This window comes from Ranitomeya variabilis, chromosome 4 (genome assembly GCF_051348905.1).
Source record: "Ranitomeya variabilis isolate aRanVar5 chromosome 4, aRanVar5.hap1, whole genome shotgun sequence".
In the NCBI taxonomy this organism is placed as follows: domain Eukaryota; kingdom Metazoa; phylum Chordata; class Amphibia; order Anura; family Dendrobatidae; genus Ranitomeya; species Ranitomeya variabilis.
The window spans coordinates 669,030,355-669,051,017 of NC_135235.1; the positions used below are offsets into that span (position 1 = coordinate 669,030,355).

General features: G+C 42.9%; 1 protein-coding gene across 1 annotated transcript in view; it reads right to left on the bottom strand.

The window, feature by feature from the left end:
• Positions 1-3,754: 3,754 nt before the first annotated feature.
• LOC143766266 (uncharacterized) overlaps positions 3,755-20,663 on the bottom strand; it is a 30,582-nt gene continuing 13,673 nt past the window's right edge. Inside the window, exons 2-7 of the mRNA XM_077253797.1 lie at positions 16,568-16,710; positions 16,308-16,487; positions 16,101-16,224; positions 15,920-16,017; positions 15,637-15,721; positions 3,755-5,396 (exon numbers count right to left, since the gene is read on the bottom strand). Of these exons, the coding sequence (XP_077109912.1) occupies positions 4,555-5,396; positions 15,637-15,721; positions 15,920-16,017; positions 16,101-16,224; positions 16,308-16,487; positions 16,568-16,645 (1,407 nt within the window). The 5' untranslated portion in view covers positions 16,646-16,710 and the 3' untranslated portion in view covers positions 3,755-4,554. The remainder of the gene's footprint in view (positions 5,397-15,636; positions 15,722-15,919; positions 16,018-16,100; positions 16,225-16,307; positions 16,488-16,567; positions 16,711-20,663) is intronic.

Genomic DNA, 20,663 nt, shown 5'->3' on the forward strand with positions numbered 1-20,663 from the left:
CTCTATTTGCAGACGATGTTCTACTGACACTAACACAACTACATATCACCCTTGCTAACCTACATGCTCTTTTGGGAAAGTTTGGTCAACTGTTAGGCTACAAAGTTAAAAATAGCAAAACAGAAGCGCTTCCTCTAAATGTCTCAGATTATACATTAAATCCACTAAAGGAAAACTAGTATTACAGATGGAAGGACACCTCCCTTACATTATTATTTATTAATATAATGCCATTTATCTCATGGTGCTTTACATGTGAGGAGTATATATAATAAAAACAAGTACAATAATCTTAAACAATACAAATTACGACTGGTACAGGAGGAGAGAGGTTCCTGCCTGCGAGGACTCACAATCTACAAGGGAATATATCTAGGGGTTCAAATATCCTCTAATATATGGAACAAGATTCTGCTATCCCTGTTAGGAAGAATCACAGCTGTCAAAATTACCATATCCACAAGTTTTATACCTGTTTGAAACCCTCCCCGTTTGTGTCCCTTATAGGGAACTATGTAATGTTCAATCATTTATTCTTCAATTTATTTGTGGACACAAAAGGCATAGTATTAAAAATCAAATTATGCTTGCGAGTAAATCTAGAGGAGGACTGGGTGTCCCTGATATCACCAAGTTTTATTGGGCGGCTCATCTTTGGCTTATCTCAGAGTGGTCTAATCTCAGAGATGGAAGTTGGGAAACCTTTGGGGAACCTCTTCCAATAAGTCCAAGGCCCAATAACCTTTACCAAAACGATTTGGGATCATTGCGCAAAAAAACTCCCACTAATATCAGAACATTCTCATTTGACGTCATTCCTATTTAATCCAGGGATATCGGATAGCTTGAATAATAGTCAGACAAAGCCATGGTATAACAAGCAACTTTTCAGCTTTGCAAATTTAGTGGATATGCACTCCACAACCCTATTACCTTGTAACACGTTACACACCTGGCATAATCTACCTGCTAACTCTCACTACAGATACTTGCATATCTGACACTATATGCACTCCCATTATGCTACTTTTAATGTCTCTTATCCCACATATTTTGAAAGATTGTGTAGAGCAGGTGTTTCAACTAAGGGCCTTATATAGAATATTTACAAGATATTAATTAATCCTTATCCAGATGAGCTCCCTAAATATTCTTATGAGTAAATGGGAAAGTTTTTTGGGAGAATCTCTTCCACCCTGTATTTGTCAGAAGATCTGGAAAAACACAGTCAAAACTTCGAAATTTTACACTTACAGGGAAAACCAATATAAACTACTCATATTCTGGTATCATACTCCTTCCTGCATAAACTCAACCCTACCATCCCTAGTTGTTGTTGGAGATGTGGAAATCCAGACGGTGACCTGCCCCATTTGTTCTGGTCATGCCCAAATATTCTAGTAGTTTGGGAATATGTCAAGGTTCTGATTTTGTAAAGTCACCGGCCATCAGATCCCCTTGGGTCTAAATTTTCATTTACTCAATATATCACCATTTCAACTAGGTCATTAAGTCAAACAGCTTTTATTACAGATAACAATGGCTGCCAGATTGTTGCCTGTAAGTGGAAGTTGATTCATCCCTCATCGAACACTGAACTTCAGTCGCGAATACAAGTATGGAATATCTCACGGCTATATTGAACAATATTGATCGTTTCAATGCAGTTTGGACACGTATTGGTCTACTAATAAATGCAGCTAAAATTAGTTGTTATGAGTCATATATTAAGTGTAGGTTTTACTTCATTCCCCTCCCCCTTCTCTCAGTCTTGTAGGGTCGGTGTTTTTGTTTAAGCTCCATATTAAGATGTAGACTTATTACATTGTGCCTACTCAATATTGATGATAAATCTGTATATTGTTAGAAGTAGGGTCCAGTTTTGCTATAATAAGAAATCTGTTCTTGTACTGAAATTGTAGATTCAGACAGAATGCTGTAAAACCCAGAAAGTAACACATAGGGAAACAAGGAGTAAAGAAACCATAATGGCGTGTTAAACCTTAGATACCTCAAGGAAGTTCCTTTAAGGGCTCATTCTCACTTGCGAGAAATACGTGTGAGTCTCGCAGGTGATAACCCAGCTCTGGTCTGGAGCCAGCACTCCAAAGCGGAGCATGCGGCTACACAGCAATACATGGAGCCGCACGCTCCGCTCTGGAGTGTCGGCACAAGAGCTTGGTTTTAACATGTGAGACTCGCACGTATTTCTCGCAAGTGAGAAGGAGCCCTTACTCTGATGATAGCTTTACACAGCATTGTCATTCTATTTGGGAGCTTTATTAGGTAGTTACCAGGAATGCCTTTCCAAAGGTCTTGAATGAGCGCTTGTTGGCTATTTTGCCTTCACACTGTGATATAAATTGCCCAAACAATTTCAAATGGGTTGACGTTGGGTGATTGAGGAGGCCATGTCCTATGATGCACCCCATCCCTTTCCTTCTTAGCACATAGTGATTACATAGCCTGGAGCTGTGGTTTAGGTCATTAACCGGAGGCAAAACAAATTCTCACATTATACCTACGCAGATGGGATGGCATGTCGTTGCAAAATGCTGTAGTAGGCATGCTAGGGAAATGTGTCTGGAATTTGGAATAAATCACCAACACTGTCAACAGCAAAGCATCCGCACACCATTACACCTTCCCCTCTGGCACTGTATAACAGGAAAAATAATCCACCACAATAAAACACAGTTTTAGGGGCTAATAAATCAAAGTCTTTTTGCCAGAAAACTCGAATAAAAGTCACAAATTTTTGGTGCAACACAAAGTTATTGACTGCAATGAGATTTTTCGAGGAGTTGCATGCCACTTGTACGATACACCTGATTCCTTAAATGGTGTACGCCTGTTAATGAATCAGGTGCCTCATACTCTACCACTACACCCTTTTATTGTGCACAACGTCAGATTTAATGAATCAGTGCCATAGTGTTTACATAAATGTAAAGAATTCTATATACATGGTGAAATATCTAGGAGTGTTCCCTGGATTCCGTTTGCTGCTGTTTATTGATAGTTGAATACATCTGTCACGCCGGGTGAGGGAGATGTAAGGTGCACAACGGGGAGTGGAAGGTGGAAGTCCAAACACTAGGGAAGGGGGGAGTGGAGAGACCCCTAGACAGATCTAACACACTGTCTTCCCTAAATGTCCCTAAATAGGTTTGGTACCTACCGCCAAGCAGGAACCAAATCCATGCCTGACCCTAGCGATAGGCCCTGGATAGGTAAGGGGCGGAGTTAGCGCTCGTCAGCCCACACTAGAACTAAGGAGATGGTGGACCAACAAGGGGATACACTTAAGGTACCGTCACATTTAGCGACGCTGCAGCGATCTAGACAACAATGCCGAACGCTGCAGCGTCGCTGTGTGGTCGCTGGAGAGCTGTCACACAGACAGCTCTCCAGCGACCAACGATGCCGAAGTCCCCGGGTAACCAGGGTAAACATCGGGTTACTAAGCGCAGGGCCGAGCTTAGTAACCCGATGTTTACCCTGGTTACCAGTGTAAATGTAAAAAAAAAAAAAACACTACATACTTACATTCCGGTGTCTGTCGGGTCCCCCGGCGTTCTGCTTCCCTGCACTGTAAGTGCCGGCCGTAAAGCAGAGCGGTGACGTCACCACTGTGCCCTGCTTTACGGCCAGCCGGCGCTGACACAGTGCAGGGAAGCAGAACGCCGGGGGACCCGACAGACACCGGAATGTAAGTATGTAGTGTTTGGGTTTTTTTACATTTACACTGGTAACCAGGGAAAACATCGGGTTACTAAGCGCGGCCCTGCGCTTAGTAACCCGATGTTTACCTTGGTTACCAGTAAAGACATCGCTGAATCAGCGTCACACACGCCGACTCAGCGATGTCAGCGGGTGATCCAGTGACGAAATAAGGTGCTGGCCTTCTAGCTCCAACCAACGATGTCACAGCAGGATCCTGATCGCTGCCGCGTGTCAAACACAACGATATCGCTATCCAGGACGCTGCAACGTCACGGATCGCTAGCGATACCATTGTTAAGTTGTTTAGTGTGAAGGTACCTTTAGTTTAAAAAGGCAACCGAGATAACACGCCAACAATCCTCCAAGAGTACTTCAAGAAAACACTAGCCAACTGCTAGTACTTCCATCAAGAGAGAGGGAAATAGAGCTAACACCAGCAACATGCTGAAGAAACTGAATGTATTTAAACCTTCTGCAAAGGTGTGTTAATTAGCAACAGAAGGTGGAGGTAACTGTTGGGTCTTGGAGGATATCACTCCATAACAGAGATGCAAAAATCAAAAAGATGCTTGTAGAGCTAAATCGCAATGACCTTCCACAGCCGGATCCAGGATGACTGTCTGTCACACCCATGACAATCTCCTAATCATCATATAATCCTCCAAATTGCTTTCCCTTTCTCTTTTAGTCTTGTGATTTAAGTTTGACCTTAAGTTTGTCCTTAAGTTTTGTACAATTTGTCAATGGAAAAATTTAAAATAATGTAAAAAGGCTTTTTCTATGTGTTTTTTCTGACATTTTAGATAATATAAAACATTTTCCACATGCTCAACATAAAATTGGCTTCTCCCCTGTGTGAGTTCTTAGATGCACAACTAGAGTTGATTTATGGGAATAACATTTCCCACATTCTGAACATGAAAATGGTTTCTCCCCTGTGTGGCTTCTCTGATGTCTAACAAGTTTTGTTTTAATGCTGTAACTTTTCCCACATTCTGAACATGAAAATGGCTTCTCCCCTGTGTGAATTCTCTCATGTGAAACAAGATCGGGTTTGTAAGTAAAACATTTTCCACATACTAGGCATGCAAATGGCTTCTCACCTGTATGAATTCTCTGATGTCTAACAAGATCATATTTTCCAATAAAACATTTCCCACACACCCAACAGGAAAATGGCTTCATCCCTGTGTGTATTCTCTGATGTCGAGCAAGACATGATTTTCTTTTAAAACATTTCCCACATTCTGAACATGAAAATGGCTTCTCCCCTGTGTGATTTCTCTCATGTCTAACAAGATCTGATTTTCCTAGAAAACATTTCCCACATATTAAACACGAATATGGCTTCACCTCTGTATGAAGTCTCTGATGTGTAACAAGACTTGATTTCTGCTTAAAAGTTTTTCTACATTCTGAACATGAAAATAGCTGCTCCCCTGAATGAGCTCTTTGATGTTCAACATTCCTCCAGCTATTTTTATTTTGGACAGTCTGTAATGAGTCAGAACATAGGATATGTTGAAAAGTGTCAGATGACAGATGTTTACTGTGAAGGACTAAAGGTATATCTTGAATAATGGCACGATCTTCATATTTTTTTGGTGTAATACCATGGTCATCTTTAAAATCTGAAAATACCAGATCCTCTGAGCTTCCAATACAGTCATCTGCAAAAAAAAAAAAAAAAAGTTGTTCAAAAATGCTGCCTTTCTGTGTGTCTTTAAAACTAGAAACAAAACAGAGTAACAAGAGACCACTAAAAAGTAAATGTACAAATAATATTTATTAGAATCACATATGAAATCAAACTAAACACCATACATATAAACATGATAAGAGAACAAATGGACCAAATGGAGGAGACCTGAAGGTAGGCAAGGAAAAGGCTATGGATCAATATAGAACATGGGGGAGCAGGGTAAATAGAACCACTTGTGCATAGCTCACCTTTGATAAATCAAGCATGCGAAACGCGGCGTAAGGGGCCGCAAGGAAGGCTGCAGTGGTCTGGACCTACCATGGGTAAGCGGGTGCTTGTTCTTGTAGCATCTCATGCCATTGACACATAGATATATCCTATATCATATGGTATATCCACCATTATTGTAATTCTTATTTACCCTACTCCCCCAGGTTCTATATTGATCCTTAGCCTTTTCTTTGCCTACCTTCATGTCTCCTCCATTTGTTCTCTTATGTTTACATGTATGATATTTAGTTTGATTTTATGTGATTATCTAATAAATATTATTTGTATATTTTCTTTTCAGTGGTCTCTTTTTACTCCTTTTAGTTTCTAGTTTTGGTACATTATTTGCAGTACTCCACTTTTGTGATTATATTTTGGTTACATGTTGGGAGATCTTGACCCTAGTATGCTCTCCGCCCTAATACATAAATTGTGCCTTTTGATTACTGTTTTAGTTTAAACATGTGTCTTTGTACATATACGTTTTTTATTTAGTAGGAGATTAATGAATCTTGTATACTCATTTATACACAATAAAATTAAATTGAAAAGGAGTAAAGAAACATGTGTGAAACCAACCATAGTTAGTAGCTTGTGTTACAACATAGATTCTTCAAAGTACACCCTTTTGAGCATGATGACTGCTATGCACACCCTTGTCATTCTCTCAAGCAGCTTCATCAGGTAATCAAATATTATGGCTTTCCAACAGTCTTGAATGTGCTTCCTGAGGGGTTTCGCACTTGTTGGCTGCTTTGCCTTCATCTGTGGTTCACCTCATCCCAAAACATCTTAATTGAATAGAGGTGATTATGCACACCATGTCACGTGACGCAACACTCCATCCCCCTCCTGTTTGGTCACATAGCCTGCAAGTGTGATTTTTATTATTGTCCTGTTGCAGCACAAGTAATGGTCCCTCTAAGTAAAAATATATTGGATAGGAGATGGTTGTGAAATTATGTCCTTGTCATGCTGGGTTCTCCTGTATTTTGAATATCACCAACATCCCCACACATCCCCCTGTATGCTTCATAGGGGGCACCAAACATGTAGAAGCCATCCACTCACATTTTCTGGTTCTTGTAAAAACATGGCCCCGGGTTAACACCAAAAAGCACAAATTTCAGCTCATCAGACCTCTAATTTAATGTCCAGTTTTTGTGTTACTTGGTCTTGTGTTTGTGGTCCTTACTAGTGGTTTCTTTCCAGCAATTTAACCATAAAGATCTCATTCTCACAGTCTCTTCTGGACAGTTAATGTTGAGATATGTCTGCTTCTTCATGCCTGTGCATAGAATTTTTTTCTATTTATGTCCTTATCACTAGATATTATATTTTTATAATAATAATTTGCGGCACGGTCTATATATTGGTTTGTACAACTGCTGAGGTTCCTGATAGTTGATTTTATTATACATGTCTTTATGGAAATAATAATTACCACTCCATGCTGCCAACATAATTACGGTACTGTAGCTCTCTCTCATTTTGGAGGTTTTTCTAAGCCTTGTCTATTTTTTTGCTGAACATTGATTTTAAGCAAATATTGATAAATTTTGTATTTTTTAATTAAATAATTGTCTGTGGGAATCACTTCAGGTCTAGTGGCAAATGTACCACAAATAGACCACTTTTGTTGTCATTTGATTGAAGTGTCTAATGCCTGAATAATTTTTTGGACACATAGTATTACTGTAAATTTTCATACACAAAAATAACACCTGCACCAAATTAGATCTGCTCGTTATACTGCATCTATAAGGAGTGATCACACCTTAGAGAGCTGTTGCACCAAGTGGACTGACATGAATCAAGGCTCCAACACAAGAGATATCAATTGAAACAAAGGAGAGGATTATCAAACTCTTAAAAGAGGGTAAATCATCATGCAATGTTGCAAAAGATGTTGGTTGTTCACAGTAAGCTGTGTCTAAAACATGGACCAAATACAAACAAAATGGGAAGGTTGTTAAAGGCAAACATACTGGTAGACCAAGGAAGACATCAAAGCGTCAAGACCGGAAACTTAAAGCAATATGTCTCCAAAACAGGAAATGCACAACAAAACAAATGAGGAACGAATGGGTGAAAATTGGAGTCAAAGTCTGTGACCGAACTGTAAGAAACTGCCTAAAGGAAATGGGATTTACATACAGAAAAGCTAAACGAAAGCCATCATTAACATCTAAACAGAAAAAAACAAGGTTACAATGGGCTAAGGAAAAGCAATCGTGGACTGTGGATGACTGGATGAAAGTCATATTCAGTGATGAATCGCGAATCTGCATTGGGCAAGGTGATGATGCTGGACCTTTTGTTTGGTGCCGTTCCAATGAGATTTATAAAGATGACTGCCTGCAGAGAACATGCAAATTTCCAGTCATTGATGATATGGGGCTGCATGTCAGGTAAAGGCACTGGGGAGAGGGCTGTCATTACATCTTTAATAAATGCACAAGTTTATGTTGATATTTTGGACACTTTTCTTATCCCATCAATTGAAAGGATGTTTGGGGATGGTGAAATCATTTTTCAAGATGATAAAGCATCCTGCCATAGAGCAAAAACTGTGAAAACATTCCTTGAAAAGAGACACATCAGGTCAATGTCATGGCCTGCAAATAGTCAGGATCTCAATCCAATTGAAAATCTTTGGTAGAAGTTGAAGAAAATGGTCCATGACAAGGCTCCAACCTGCAAAGCTGATCTGGCAACAGCAATCAGAGAAAGTTGGAGCCAGATTGATGAAGAGTACTGTTTGACACTCATTAAGTCCATGCCTCAGACACTGCAAGCTGTTATAAAAGCCAGAGGTGGTGCAACAAAATACTAGTGATGTTTTGGAGTTTTTTTTTGTTTGTTTGTTTTTCATGATTCAATAATTTTTTCCTCAGAATTGAGTGATTCCATAACTTTTTCCCTATGCTTGGTTAACCCCTTCATGACCCAGCCTATTTTGACCTTAATGACCTGGCCGTTTTTTGCAATTCTGACCAGTGTCCCTTTATAAGGTAATAACTCAGGAACGCTTCAACGGATCCTAGCGGTTCTGAGATTGTTTTTTCGTGACATATTGGGCTTCATGTTACTGGTAAATTGGTTGTACAGTACTGATGGTAACGGAATTAGCGATTCTCTTGGCACGCTTAGGGCAATCAGAAATAACATGAGCAGAATCGCCGCAGTAAAAGCACAACCTATTCTGACATCTGAATCCTTGGCGTTCAGCTCGAGACACAATCCTATCACACTGCATTGGCTCAGGACTCCGCTCGGAAGACAACGCCATAGTGTGCACAACTCTGCGCTCACGCAAGCGCCGATCAATTTGAATGGCCAGAGACATAGAATCACTCAGACCTGCAGGCGTGGGGAACCCCACCATAACATCTTTAACAGATTCAGAAAGACCCTTTCTGAAAATTGCCGCCAAAGCATCCTCATTCCATTTAGTAAGCACAGACCATTTTCTAAATTTCTGGCAATACGATTCTGCCGCTTCTTGACCCTGACACAGGGCCAACAAGGTTTTCTCAGCATGATCCACAGAATTAGGTTCATCATACAATAACCCAAGCGCCTGAAAAAAGGTGTCTACATTAAGCAAGGCCGGATTCCCCGATTCCAGGGAAAATGCCCAATCCTGAGGGTCACCACGCAACAGAGATATGACAATTTTTACCTGCTGGATGGGATCACCAGAGGAACGGGGCTTCAGAGCAAAAAACAGTTAACAATTATTTTTAAAGCTCAGAAATTTGGACCTGTCCCCAAAAAACAGATCAGGGGTAGGAATTCTAGGCTCCAAAACAGGAGTCTGCACGATATAATCAGAAATACCCTGCACTCTAGCAGCAAGTTGATCCACATGAGAAGCAAGTCCCTGAACATCCATATCAGCGCTTAACTCTTGAGCCACCCAGAGGTAAAGAGGGAAGAGAAAAAAAAAAACACAGAGTACAGAAAAAAAAATGGCTCAGCACTTTCTTTCCCTTCTTTTGAGAGGCGGTTAACTCATTGTTGGCCAGTTGTACTGTTATGATCTGGTGGCCTAGGAGCAGCATGGACGAGCTCTGGAGTAGGTGGCCTCTATACTGACCGCAGACCCTGAACTTAACACCGCAACTAGAAGTAGCTGTGGAATGTTCCTGTCACTCCCTAGACACCTCGTCACAGCCGGAGGACTAATTACCCCTAAAGAAAGAAACAGGAAAACTATCTTGCCTCAGAGAAAATTCCCAAAGGAAAGACAGCCCCCACAAATATTGACTGTGAGAGGAGAGGGAAATTACAAACGCAGACTGAAAACAGAATTTAGCAAAGGAGGCCACGCTACCTAGAAAGAAAAGACAGGGCAGAGTACTGTGCGGTCAGTATTAAAATACTACAAAAATCCACCACAGAGAATACAAAAATCTCCACACCTAACTAAAGGCATGGAAGGTAACTCTGCAACTCCAGAGCTTCCAGCTTGGCTGAATAAATCCTTACACAGACAAAGCTGGACAAGAAAAAACATAGCAATTCACTGAACTATAAAGTCCACCGCATGTGGACTGCAAAAACAAAGCCAGGACTTATCTTTGATGATTTGGACAATCCAGCAGGAGAAACCAAGCAGAGATGTGAATTCTCCAGAAAACAATGGACAACTGGCACGCACCAAAGGGTGAGGCCAGACTAAATAGCCCCGTCCAAAGTGTTCGCACCTGATGACTGCTGTGAAGGACAAACAGCAGCACTACCACTTATAACCACAGGAGGGAGCCCAAGAGCAGAACCCACAACAGAATTCACAACAGTTATGTGACACAAAATAGTTAACAAATAACATTACCCACATGTCTACTTTACATCAGCACAATTTTGGAAACAACATTTTTTTTTTGCTAGGAAGTTATAAGGGTTAAAATTTGACCAGCGATTTCTCATTTTTACAACGAAATTTACAAAACCATTTTTTTAGGGACCACCTCACATTTGAAGTCAGTTTGAAGGGTCTATATGGCTGAAAATACCCAAAAGTGACACCATTCTAAAAACTTCAACCCTCAAGGTACTAAAAACCACATTCAAGAAGTTTATTAACCCTTCAGGTGCTTCACAGCAGCAGAAGCAACATGGAAGGAAAAAATGAACATTTAACTTTTTAGTCACAAAAATGATCTTTTAGCAACAATTTTTTTATTTTCCCAAGGGTAAAAAGAGAAACTGGACCCCAAACGTTATTGTACAATTTGTTCTGAGTACGCCGATACCCCATATGTGGAGGGGAACCACTGTTTGGGCGCACAACAGGGCTTGGAAGGGAAGGATCGCCAATTCGCCATTTGACTATTTCAATGGAAAATTGGTTCCAATCTTTAGCGGACACCATGTCGCGTTTGGAGAGCCCCTGTGTGCCTAAACATTGGAGCCCCCCCACAAGTGACCCCATTTTGTAAACTAGACCCCCCAAGGAACTTATCTAGATGCATAGTGAGCACTTTGAACCCCCAGGTGCTTCACAAATTGATCCGTAACAATGAAAAAGTAATTTTTTTTCACAAAAAATTTATTTTAGCCTCAATTTTTTATTTTCACATGGGCAACAGGATAAAATGGATCCTAAAATGTGTTGGGCAATTTCTCCTGAATACACCGATACATCATATGTGGTCACAAACCACTGCTTGTGCACACGGCAAGGCTCGGAAGGGAAAGAGCGCCATTTGACTTTTGAATGAAAAATTAGCTACAATCGTTAGCAGACACCATGTCGCGTTTGGAGAGCCTCTGTGTGCCTAAACATTGGAGCTCCCCTACATGTGACCCCATTTTGGAAACTAGACCCCCCAAGGAACTTATCTAGATGCATTGTGAGCACTTTGAACCCCCAGGTGCTTTACAAATTGATCCGTAAAAATGAAAAAGTACTTTTTTTTCACAAAAAATTTCTTTTAGCCTCGATTTGTTCATTTTCACATAGGCAACAGGATAAAATGGATCCTAAAATTTATTTGGCAATTTCTCCTGAGTACACTGATACCTCACATGTGGGGGTAAACCACTGTTTGGGCACACGACAGGGCTCGGAAGGGAAGGAGCGCCATTTGACTTTTTGAATGAAAAATTAGCTCCAATCGTTAGCGGACACCATGTCGCGTTTGGAGAGCCCCTGTGTGCCTAAACATTGGAGCTCCCCCACATGTGACCCCATTTTGGAAACTAGACCTCCCATGGAACTAAACTAGATGTGCGGTGAGCACTTTGAGCCCCCAAGTGCTTCACAGAAGTTTATAACGCAGAGCCGTGAAAATAAAAAATCATTTTTCTTTCCTCAAAAATTATTTTTTAGCCCGCAATTTTTTATCTTCACAAGAGTAACAGGAGAAATTGGACCCGAAAAGTGGTTGACCAGTTTATCCTGAGTACGCTGATACCCCATATGTGGGGGGAACCACTGTTTGGGCACACGTCAGGGCTCGGAAGGGAAGTAGTGACGTTTTGGAATGCAGACTTTGATGGAATGGTCTGCGGGCATCATGTTACGTTTGCAGAGCCCCTGATGTGCCTAAACAGTAGAAACCCCCACAAGTGACCCCATTTTGGAAACTAGACCCCCCAAGGAACTTATCTAGATATGTAGTGAGCACTTTGAACCCCCAAGTGCTTCACAGAAGTTTACAACGCAGAGCCGTGAAAATAAAAAAATATTTTTCTTTCCTCAAAAATGATGTTTTAGCAAGCAATTTTTTATCTTCACAGGGGTAACAGGGGAAATTGTACCCCAATAGTTGTTGCCCAGTTTGTCCTGAGTACACTGATACCCCATATATGGGGGTAAACCACTGTTTGGGCACAAGTCGGGGCTCGGAAGGGAAGTAGTGACGTTTTGAAATGCAGACTTTGATGCAGTGGTCTGCGGGCGTCACGTTGCATTTGCAGACCCCCTGATGTGCCTAAACAGTAGAAACCCCCCACAAGTGACCCCATTTTGGAAACTAGACCCCCCAAGGAACTTATCTAGATGTGTGGTGAGCACTTTGAACCCCCCAAGTGCTTCACAGAAGTTTATAACGCAGAGCCGTGAAAATAAAAAATAATTTTTCATTCCTCTAAAATTATGTTTTAGCAAGCAATTTTTTATTTTCGCAAGGGTAACAGGAGAAATTGGACCCCAATAATTGTTGCCCAGTTTGTCCTGAGTATGCTGATACCCCATATGTGGGGGTAAACCACTGTTTGGGCGCACGTCGGGGCTCGGAAGGGAGGGAGCACCATTTGACTTTTTGAACACAAGATTGGCTGGAATCAATGGTGGCGCCATGTTGCGTTTGGAGACCCCTGATGTGCCTAAACAGTGGACACCCCTCAATTCTATCTTCAACACTAAGGCTAGGTTCACATTGCGTTAGGGCAATCCGTTTAGCACTAGCGCTAGCGGATTGCGCTAACGCAATGTTTTTTTAGGGGCCGCGTTAGGGGTCGCGTTAACATCCCCGATCTGCGAGAGCGGGGAACGGACCTCGGGCGCGCCGCGGACGCTGCAAGCAGCGTCCGAGGTGCGCCACAGGAGAATGGCACATCGCTAGCGCGAGCCGAAAAAGGCACGCGCTAGCGATGCGCTACAGGGAAACTTCACATTGCTGTCAATGGGTGCGCTAATGGACCCGTTGCACGGCGTTAATTGCGACATTTTCGCCGTGCAACGCTGTCCGTTAGCGTGCACACATTAACGCAATGTGAACCTAGCCTAACCCCAACACACCCCAAACCCTAATCCCAACTCTAGATATAACCCTAACCCCAACACACCCCTAACCACAACCCTAACCTCAACACACGCCTAACCCTAATCCCAACCCTAACCACAACCCTAACCCCAACACACCCCTAACAGTAACCCTAACCACAAGCCTAATCTTAACCCTATTTCCAACCCTAGCCCTAATTCCAACCCTAACTCTAATTCCAACCCTAACCCTAAGGCTATGTGCCCACATTGCGGATTCGTGTGATTTTTGAAAAATCCGCAGGTAAAAGGCACTGCCGCGGATTTCCAGTGTTTTTTTTGTGCGGATTTCACCTGCGGATTCCTTTTGAGGAACAGGTGTAAAACGGAATCCGCACAAAGAATTGACATGCTGCGGAAAATACAGCACAGCGTTTCCGCGCGGTATGGTACTGTAAACCTGATGGAAAACTGCTACGAATCCGCAGCGGCCAATCCGCTGTGGATCCGCAGCCAAATCCACACCATGTGTGCACATAGCCTAATCTAACCCTAACTCTAGTTCTAACCCTAATTCTAACCCTAGCCCTAACCCTAACCCTACCCCTACCCTTAACCCTAACCCCAGTGGGGGAAGAAAAAGAAAATATTTTCTTTATTTTATTATTGTCCCTACCTATGGGGGTGATAAAGGGGGGGTTAATTTACTATTTTTTTTATTTTGATCACTGTGATACATTTTGATCACTGCGATAAAACCTACCTGGAACGAATCTGCCGGCCGGCAGATTCGTCGGGCGCACTGCGCATGCACCCGCCATTTTGGAAGATGGCGGCGCCCATGAAGAAGACGGACGGACACCGCGAGGCTCGGTAAGTATGAGGGGGGGGGGAGATCGAAGCATGGTGGGGGATCAGAGCACGGGGGGTGGATCGAAGCACGGGGGGAGCGGACAGGAGGACGGGGGAGCGGACAGGAGGACGGAGGGGAGCGGACCACAGTATGGGGCAGAACAGAGGACTGGGGAGGAGATCGGTGGCGGTGGGGGGGGGGCAGATCAGGGTTTCCAGCCATGGCCGATGATATTGCAGCATCGGCCATGGCTGGATTGTAATATTTCACCATTTTCATAGGTGAAATATTACAAATCGCTCTGATTGGCTGTTGAAAGTGAAACAGCCAATCAGAGCGATCGTAGCCACGGGGGGGTGAAGTACCACTCCCCCTGTCCCTGCAGATCGGGTGAAATTGGAGTTAACCCTTTAACCCGATCAGCAGGGACGCGATCATTCCATGACGCCACATAGGCGTCACAGGTCGGCTTGGCACCGACTTTCATGACGCCTACGTAGCGTCACAGGTCGGGAAGGGGTTAAAAAAAGTAACCATTACTGACTACCACATTTTTTGTTCTTGATTTTTTTTAGTGTTTCTTAAAGCTAGAAAAGCCATTTGAAATTACTTTAGTTTTGTGCCATGTCTGTGATTTGCTTTTTTTCTACAAAATTAAACAACTGAATGAACATCCTCCAAGGTCGGTGATTCTATAATGTTTGCCAGGGGTTGTATATGGGGCTCATTATCCTTTATGGAGCGTTATATGGTGTCCATAATGCTGTATGGAGAAATATACTGTCTGGTTTCTGAGCTATTGATATCACTCGTAATATAAGAACTAATTGAAATCTTTGGCATTGTACTATACCTATATTTCTCTGCTGTATCGATGTGTCATGAGTTGTGGTATGTGTTAAATGGGCCAACTGAGACTCTTTTGCCCGGGCCCACGAGAACCTGGAGCCAGCCCTGCCCTAGAGGTTCTGATGATGAAATGGAACTTTAAAGAAATTTAGATGTTAAATGAGAAAAACAAGTTTATTTTGTAGATTGAACAAATCATGATACAGAGGAAATATCTTAGAAACCTGTAAAAATTATTAAAGATGTCCACCCCTATTTTTTTAATTCAAAAACCTTCCAGCATGATTTAAAAAGATATATTCTATCATACTTCCCTTACTGATCCCTAGGCACTCTTTTTCCTATGCTGCCTCGGTCCAATGCCTGTTTCAGTACATATCTTTCCTGCCAGACAAGCATGTGACCGATGTAGCCAATGGCTGATGGTGCAGGTGCCCAACACAATTTTTCTGTGGCCATTAATTGTCAACAGTGATGATATGTCCAATGAGTGAGTGGAATTTAAGGGATAAAACTCACCTGGGTAGTCATATGTAGGAATCTCCTCTTTACACTGCTCCTCACCTTTCACATATGTCTCTGTAGTATCAACATGGGTCAGACCCTGAAACAAATATTGTAAAAGTCACAGACAGATGGAGAAGTCACATCTATGATCAGCTCTAATCCTGCCATCTCCACCATTCTCATTACACAAATATAAAACAGATAATACTGGTGGATAAAACAAGACTGAGCACAAGACCTTCACAGTCGTCTACACATCATAGGGGAGATCTCATGTCACCTTCTCTCCATCTACCTGATGATCCTGAGGAACATCAGGATCTTCTTGTTTACAGTCCTGTGGAAGAAGAGGACGGGGACATCTCTCTTGTGTTGTCCTCTTACTGGATAGATCTGGAGGAAACACATACAGGGACTTAATTCATTCTTTACAAACAGATAATCATAGGCCGTGTGTATTTAGTCCTGTCTATTACCTGGTGATGTGAGGGGCTGGGGAACCTCCATCATGATGTCCTCGTACAGATCTTTGTGTCCTTCTAAATACTCCCACTCCTCCATGGAGAAATAGACGGAGACATCCTGACACCTTATAGGAACCTGATACATACAATGATACCGTCATCACCCCAATCCCTTCATAGCGTTACTGTATAATGTCCCAGCATTCCCAGCGGTGTCACCTCTCCAGTCAGCAGCTCAATCATCTTGTAGGTGAGTTCTAGGATCTTCTGGTCATTGATGTCCTTATGTATCAGGGGGTGAGGTGGAGGCCCCATGATTGGGCTCAGGAGTCTTCCCCATCCCTCAGACACAGGGTCCTGACAGCGTTCACTAGAGGTCTTCTTCACTACTGTGTAATCCTGGTTATGGAGAGACACATTATTAAATCTTCCTATAGACATTTCCAGATTTCCCACCTCTCCAGTTCAGAATCTCTCACCTCTCCAGTAAGCCGGAAGAGGATCTCTAGGGTGAGTTGTAATACCCTCTCCGCCTTCTTGTCCCTGTCCGTATCCATCCTTTACAGTCAATCAGGAATTCTCTAATATAGATTTCCACTGAGAGGATAAAATAGTGTGGGACCTGAATGGGCAGAAGATGATGTAAAATCATAGCGAATCCAATGTAATAATACAATTTATGGAGACTTGTATGTAGTTACTGGTTGCAGAAATTATGCTAATGTGTACAACACATGACTGCAGCAGACTATCAAGGAGGGTAACACGTTGAAGACTACAGCTTTCAGCAGAATCAATGACAATATTTTTATGAGAATGAACAGTTTTATTTGCAACATACTCCCAACCATTATCTACATCTTCACAGCATGGAGGATACAAGAAAGAACTAAAACAAACCAGAGAGGTTGTACAAGACTAGAACACATCACCATCTGCTGTCTGCTCAGCACTGTCCCTCCAGTTATTGTACATGTCAACACCCCTTCCAAACAGCTAAGGTCCATTTGCCCCAGCCTCTTCATTAGCCCTAAAGTCCCTACTCTTGAAAATACTATAAAAAATAAGAACCACACATAAGCTTGTCTGATTCTTGGTTTTTTGAAGGTTAAGACATTCACGACTGTCCAATTTCCTGCTGACGTACATCTGTTAAAGGGTTTTTAGCGCAAAAGGTGGTACACAAGCTGTTTTTATACACGTAAGATAACACATATGGCATTCACTCTGGCAAAGCAAACCAGGTTTTTCAAATTACACTGCCTCCTCCCTGTCTCATGATAGGTCCTCATTTAGCCAGTGTGGTCTCTTACAGGAGCCTGCTCCAACCATATGAACTTTTTCTCATCACTGCAGACCAATATTTCCACTGCTTGGTTCCCACCTTTGTTTCTATTCTGTTCCTTGGGTCTCTTGGTCAGATTAACTCCTTCATACCTTGTCTCAATATCTTGCCTCAATAACCTGACTGTAATTTCAGTGTGTTCCTCTGTAAATACTATATTATATTTCACTAACACTATACACATTAGTTTAACTCTCCTATGTATATTAATGAGTTCAAACCTCACTTTCTTGCACCCATTTTTTTCACTATATATTACGGTCATGTCTCTTCCATTATATATAAGACTAGATGGTGGCCCGATTCTAACGCATTGGGTATTCTAGAATATGTATGTCCGCGTAGTATATTGCCCAGCCACATAGTATATTGCCCAGCCACATAGTATATTGCCCAGCCACGTAGTATATTGCCCAGCCACGTAGTATATTGCCCAGCCACGTAGTATATTGCCCAGGGACGTAGTATACAGCAGAGCCACATAGTATATTGCCCAGTTACGTAGTATATTGCCCAGGGACGTAGTATACAGCAGAGCCACATAGTATATTGCCCAGCTATGTAGTATATTGCCCATCCACGTATGACACAGCTTAAAAAGGGTATCATATGCCTGTTAAAAAAAAGAAATAAAATAAAAAAGAGTTATATACTCACCTTCCGGCGAAGCGGTTACCGTCGCTGCTGGTGCGCTCCGGTCCCAAGAGTGCATTGCGGTCTCGCGAGATGATGACGTAGCGGTCTCGCGAGACCGCTACGTCATCATCTCGCGAGATTGCAGCATGGAGCGGACAGCGGAGCTCCGCGACCGGGAAAGGCCTGTTGTCGATCAGGGGGCCGACGGATGGTGAGTACCGTATATACTCGAGTATAAGCCGACCCGAGTATAAGCCGACCCCCCTAATTTTGCCACACAAAATTGGGAAAACTTAATGACTCGAGTATAAGCCCAGGGTGAAAAATGCAGCAGCTACCGGTAAATTTCAAAAGTTAAAATAGATACCAATAAAAGTAAAATTAATTGAGACATTAGTAGTTTAAGTGTTTTTGAATATCCATATTGAATCAGGAGCCCCATATAATGCTCCATAAAGTTTGATGGGCCCCATTAGATGCTCCATATTAAAATATGCCCCATATAATCCTGCATAAAGGGTAATAAGGGCCCCATAAGATGCTCCATAGAGATATTTGCCCTATATAGTGCTGCACAAGTGTTATGGCCCCATACAGATGCTCCATACAGCCACTTGCTCCTTATAGTGTTGCACAAGCGTTATGGCCCCATACAGATGCTCCGCACAGCCACTTGCCCCATATAGTGCTGCACAAGTGTTATGGCCCCATAAGATGCTCCGCGCAGCCACTTGCCCCTTATAGTGCTGCACAAGTGTTATGGCCCCATAAGATGCTCCGCGCAGCCACTTGCCCCTTATAGTGCTGCACAAGTGTTATGGCCCCATACAGATGCTCTGCACAGCTACTTGCCCCATATAGTGCTGCACAAGTGTTATGGCCCCATACAGATGCTCTGCACAGCTACTTGCCCCATATAGTGCTGCACAAGTGTTATGGCCCCATAAGATGCTCCGCACAGCCACTTGCCCCATTTGCTTTTGCTGCCATAAAAAAAAAATCACATACCTCTCCGTCGCTCAGGACCCCGGCACTTTTACCTGCTCCTCGTGCGGCTCTGTCTTCGGCACTGACGTTCAGCAGAGGGCGCGCACTGACTACGTCACCGCGCCCTCTGACCTCAGCGTCACTGCCAGAGGACGATGAAGACAGAGCCGCACTGGAACGAGGAGGGGTAAATATCACGCTGCGCTGCGCTCCCCCTCCCGTATACTTACCTGCTCCTGGCGCTGTGTCCCTGTTTCTTCCCCGGCACTGCATCCTCTTCCTGTATTGAGCGGTCACCGTTACCGCTCATACATTAATGAATATGCGGCTCCACCTCTATGGGAGGTGGAGACGCATATTCATTTCTGTAATGAGCGGGACCATGTGACCGCTCAGTACAGGAAGAAGCTGCAGCGCTGGAAGAAGCAGGGACGTCCAGGGACCGCGCCGGGAGCGGTTAAGTATAATTACACAGCCCCCGCCTCCCCTCACCTGCTGACCCCCGGGTATGACTCGAGTATAAGCCGAGAGGGGGACTTTCAGCCCAAAAAAATGGGCTGAAAATCTCGGCTTATACTCGAGTATATACGGTATATAACGATTTTTATTTTTTTTAATTATTTTTAACATTAGATGGTTTTACTATTCATGCCGCATACGCAGCATGAATAGTAAAAAGTTGGTCACACAGGGTTAATAGCAGCGGTAACGGACTGCATTACACCGCGGCATAACGCGGTTCGTTACCATTAACCCTGTGTGGCGGCAGACCGGGGGGGGTGTATGCGGGCGCCGGGCAGGGAGTGCGGGGAGTAAGGAGCGGCCATTTTCTTCCGGACTGTGCGCGTCGCTGATTGGTCGCGGCAGCCATGACAGGCAGCTGCCGAGACCAATCAGCGAACGAATAACCGTTACAGACAGAAGGACAGACGGAAGTGACCCTTAGACAATTATATAGTAGATGTTCTGCCCTTCCTAATGAAGGACAGGGGTTCGTCCAAGCATTAAAGTTTCACTGCTATAGTTTGGTTTTGCTGTGTTATAGCACCACCCAGTGGTGGATAAATTTACTACCTGTGTTTTTCTTAGTGATCATTAGAGTGTTGCACTCTGGGTTGCACCAAAGCATCATGGGATAGGGGAATCCCCCATTTCTCTCTCTGTGTATTTCCTGTACACTCGTGTTAATCTGCTGTGTTGGAACTACTTCACTTACTTGCCACCCTGGTTAGTTTAACCGGTAAGATTGCTATCCCTGTTCCTGCAATATAGTGTTCTATAGAATGTGATTACTGTATAGCAACTAGTACCTGGGAAATCTATTATCTGTCAGTTACTGTATGTAGTTGCATGTAGAAGTTGCATCATCCTGTATGCTTTCCCTGCTAGTTATAAGTATCAGTTGTGCTGTTATTTGCCCAATACTTACCCAAATCATTTGTATTCTTATAGTTTTACCGCATTTCAATACCTGTTACCAATAAACAAGTTAGACTACAGAGAACAGTCTGCTTAATTTGGAAGACAGAAGTGGTTTATGCTGTATGTTGGATCACACACCGTATCAACGTGTATGAAGACAGAACAGTAAAACGGAAGCTAGACGC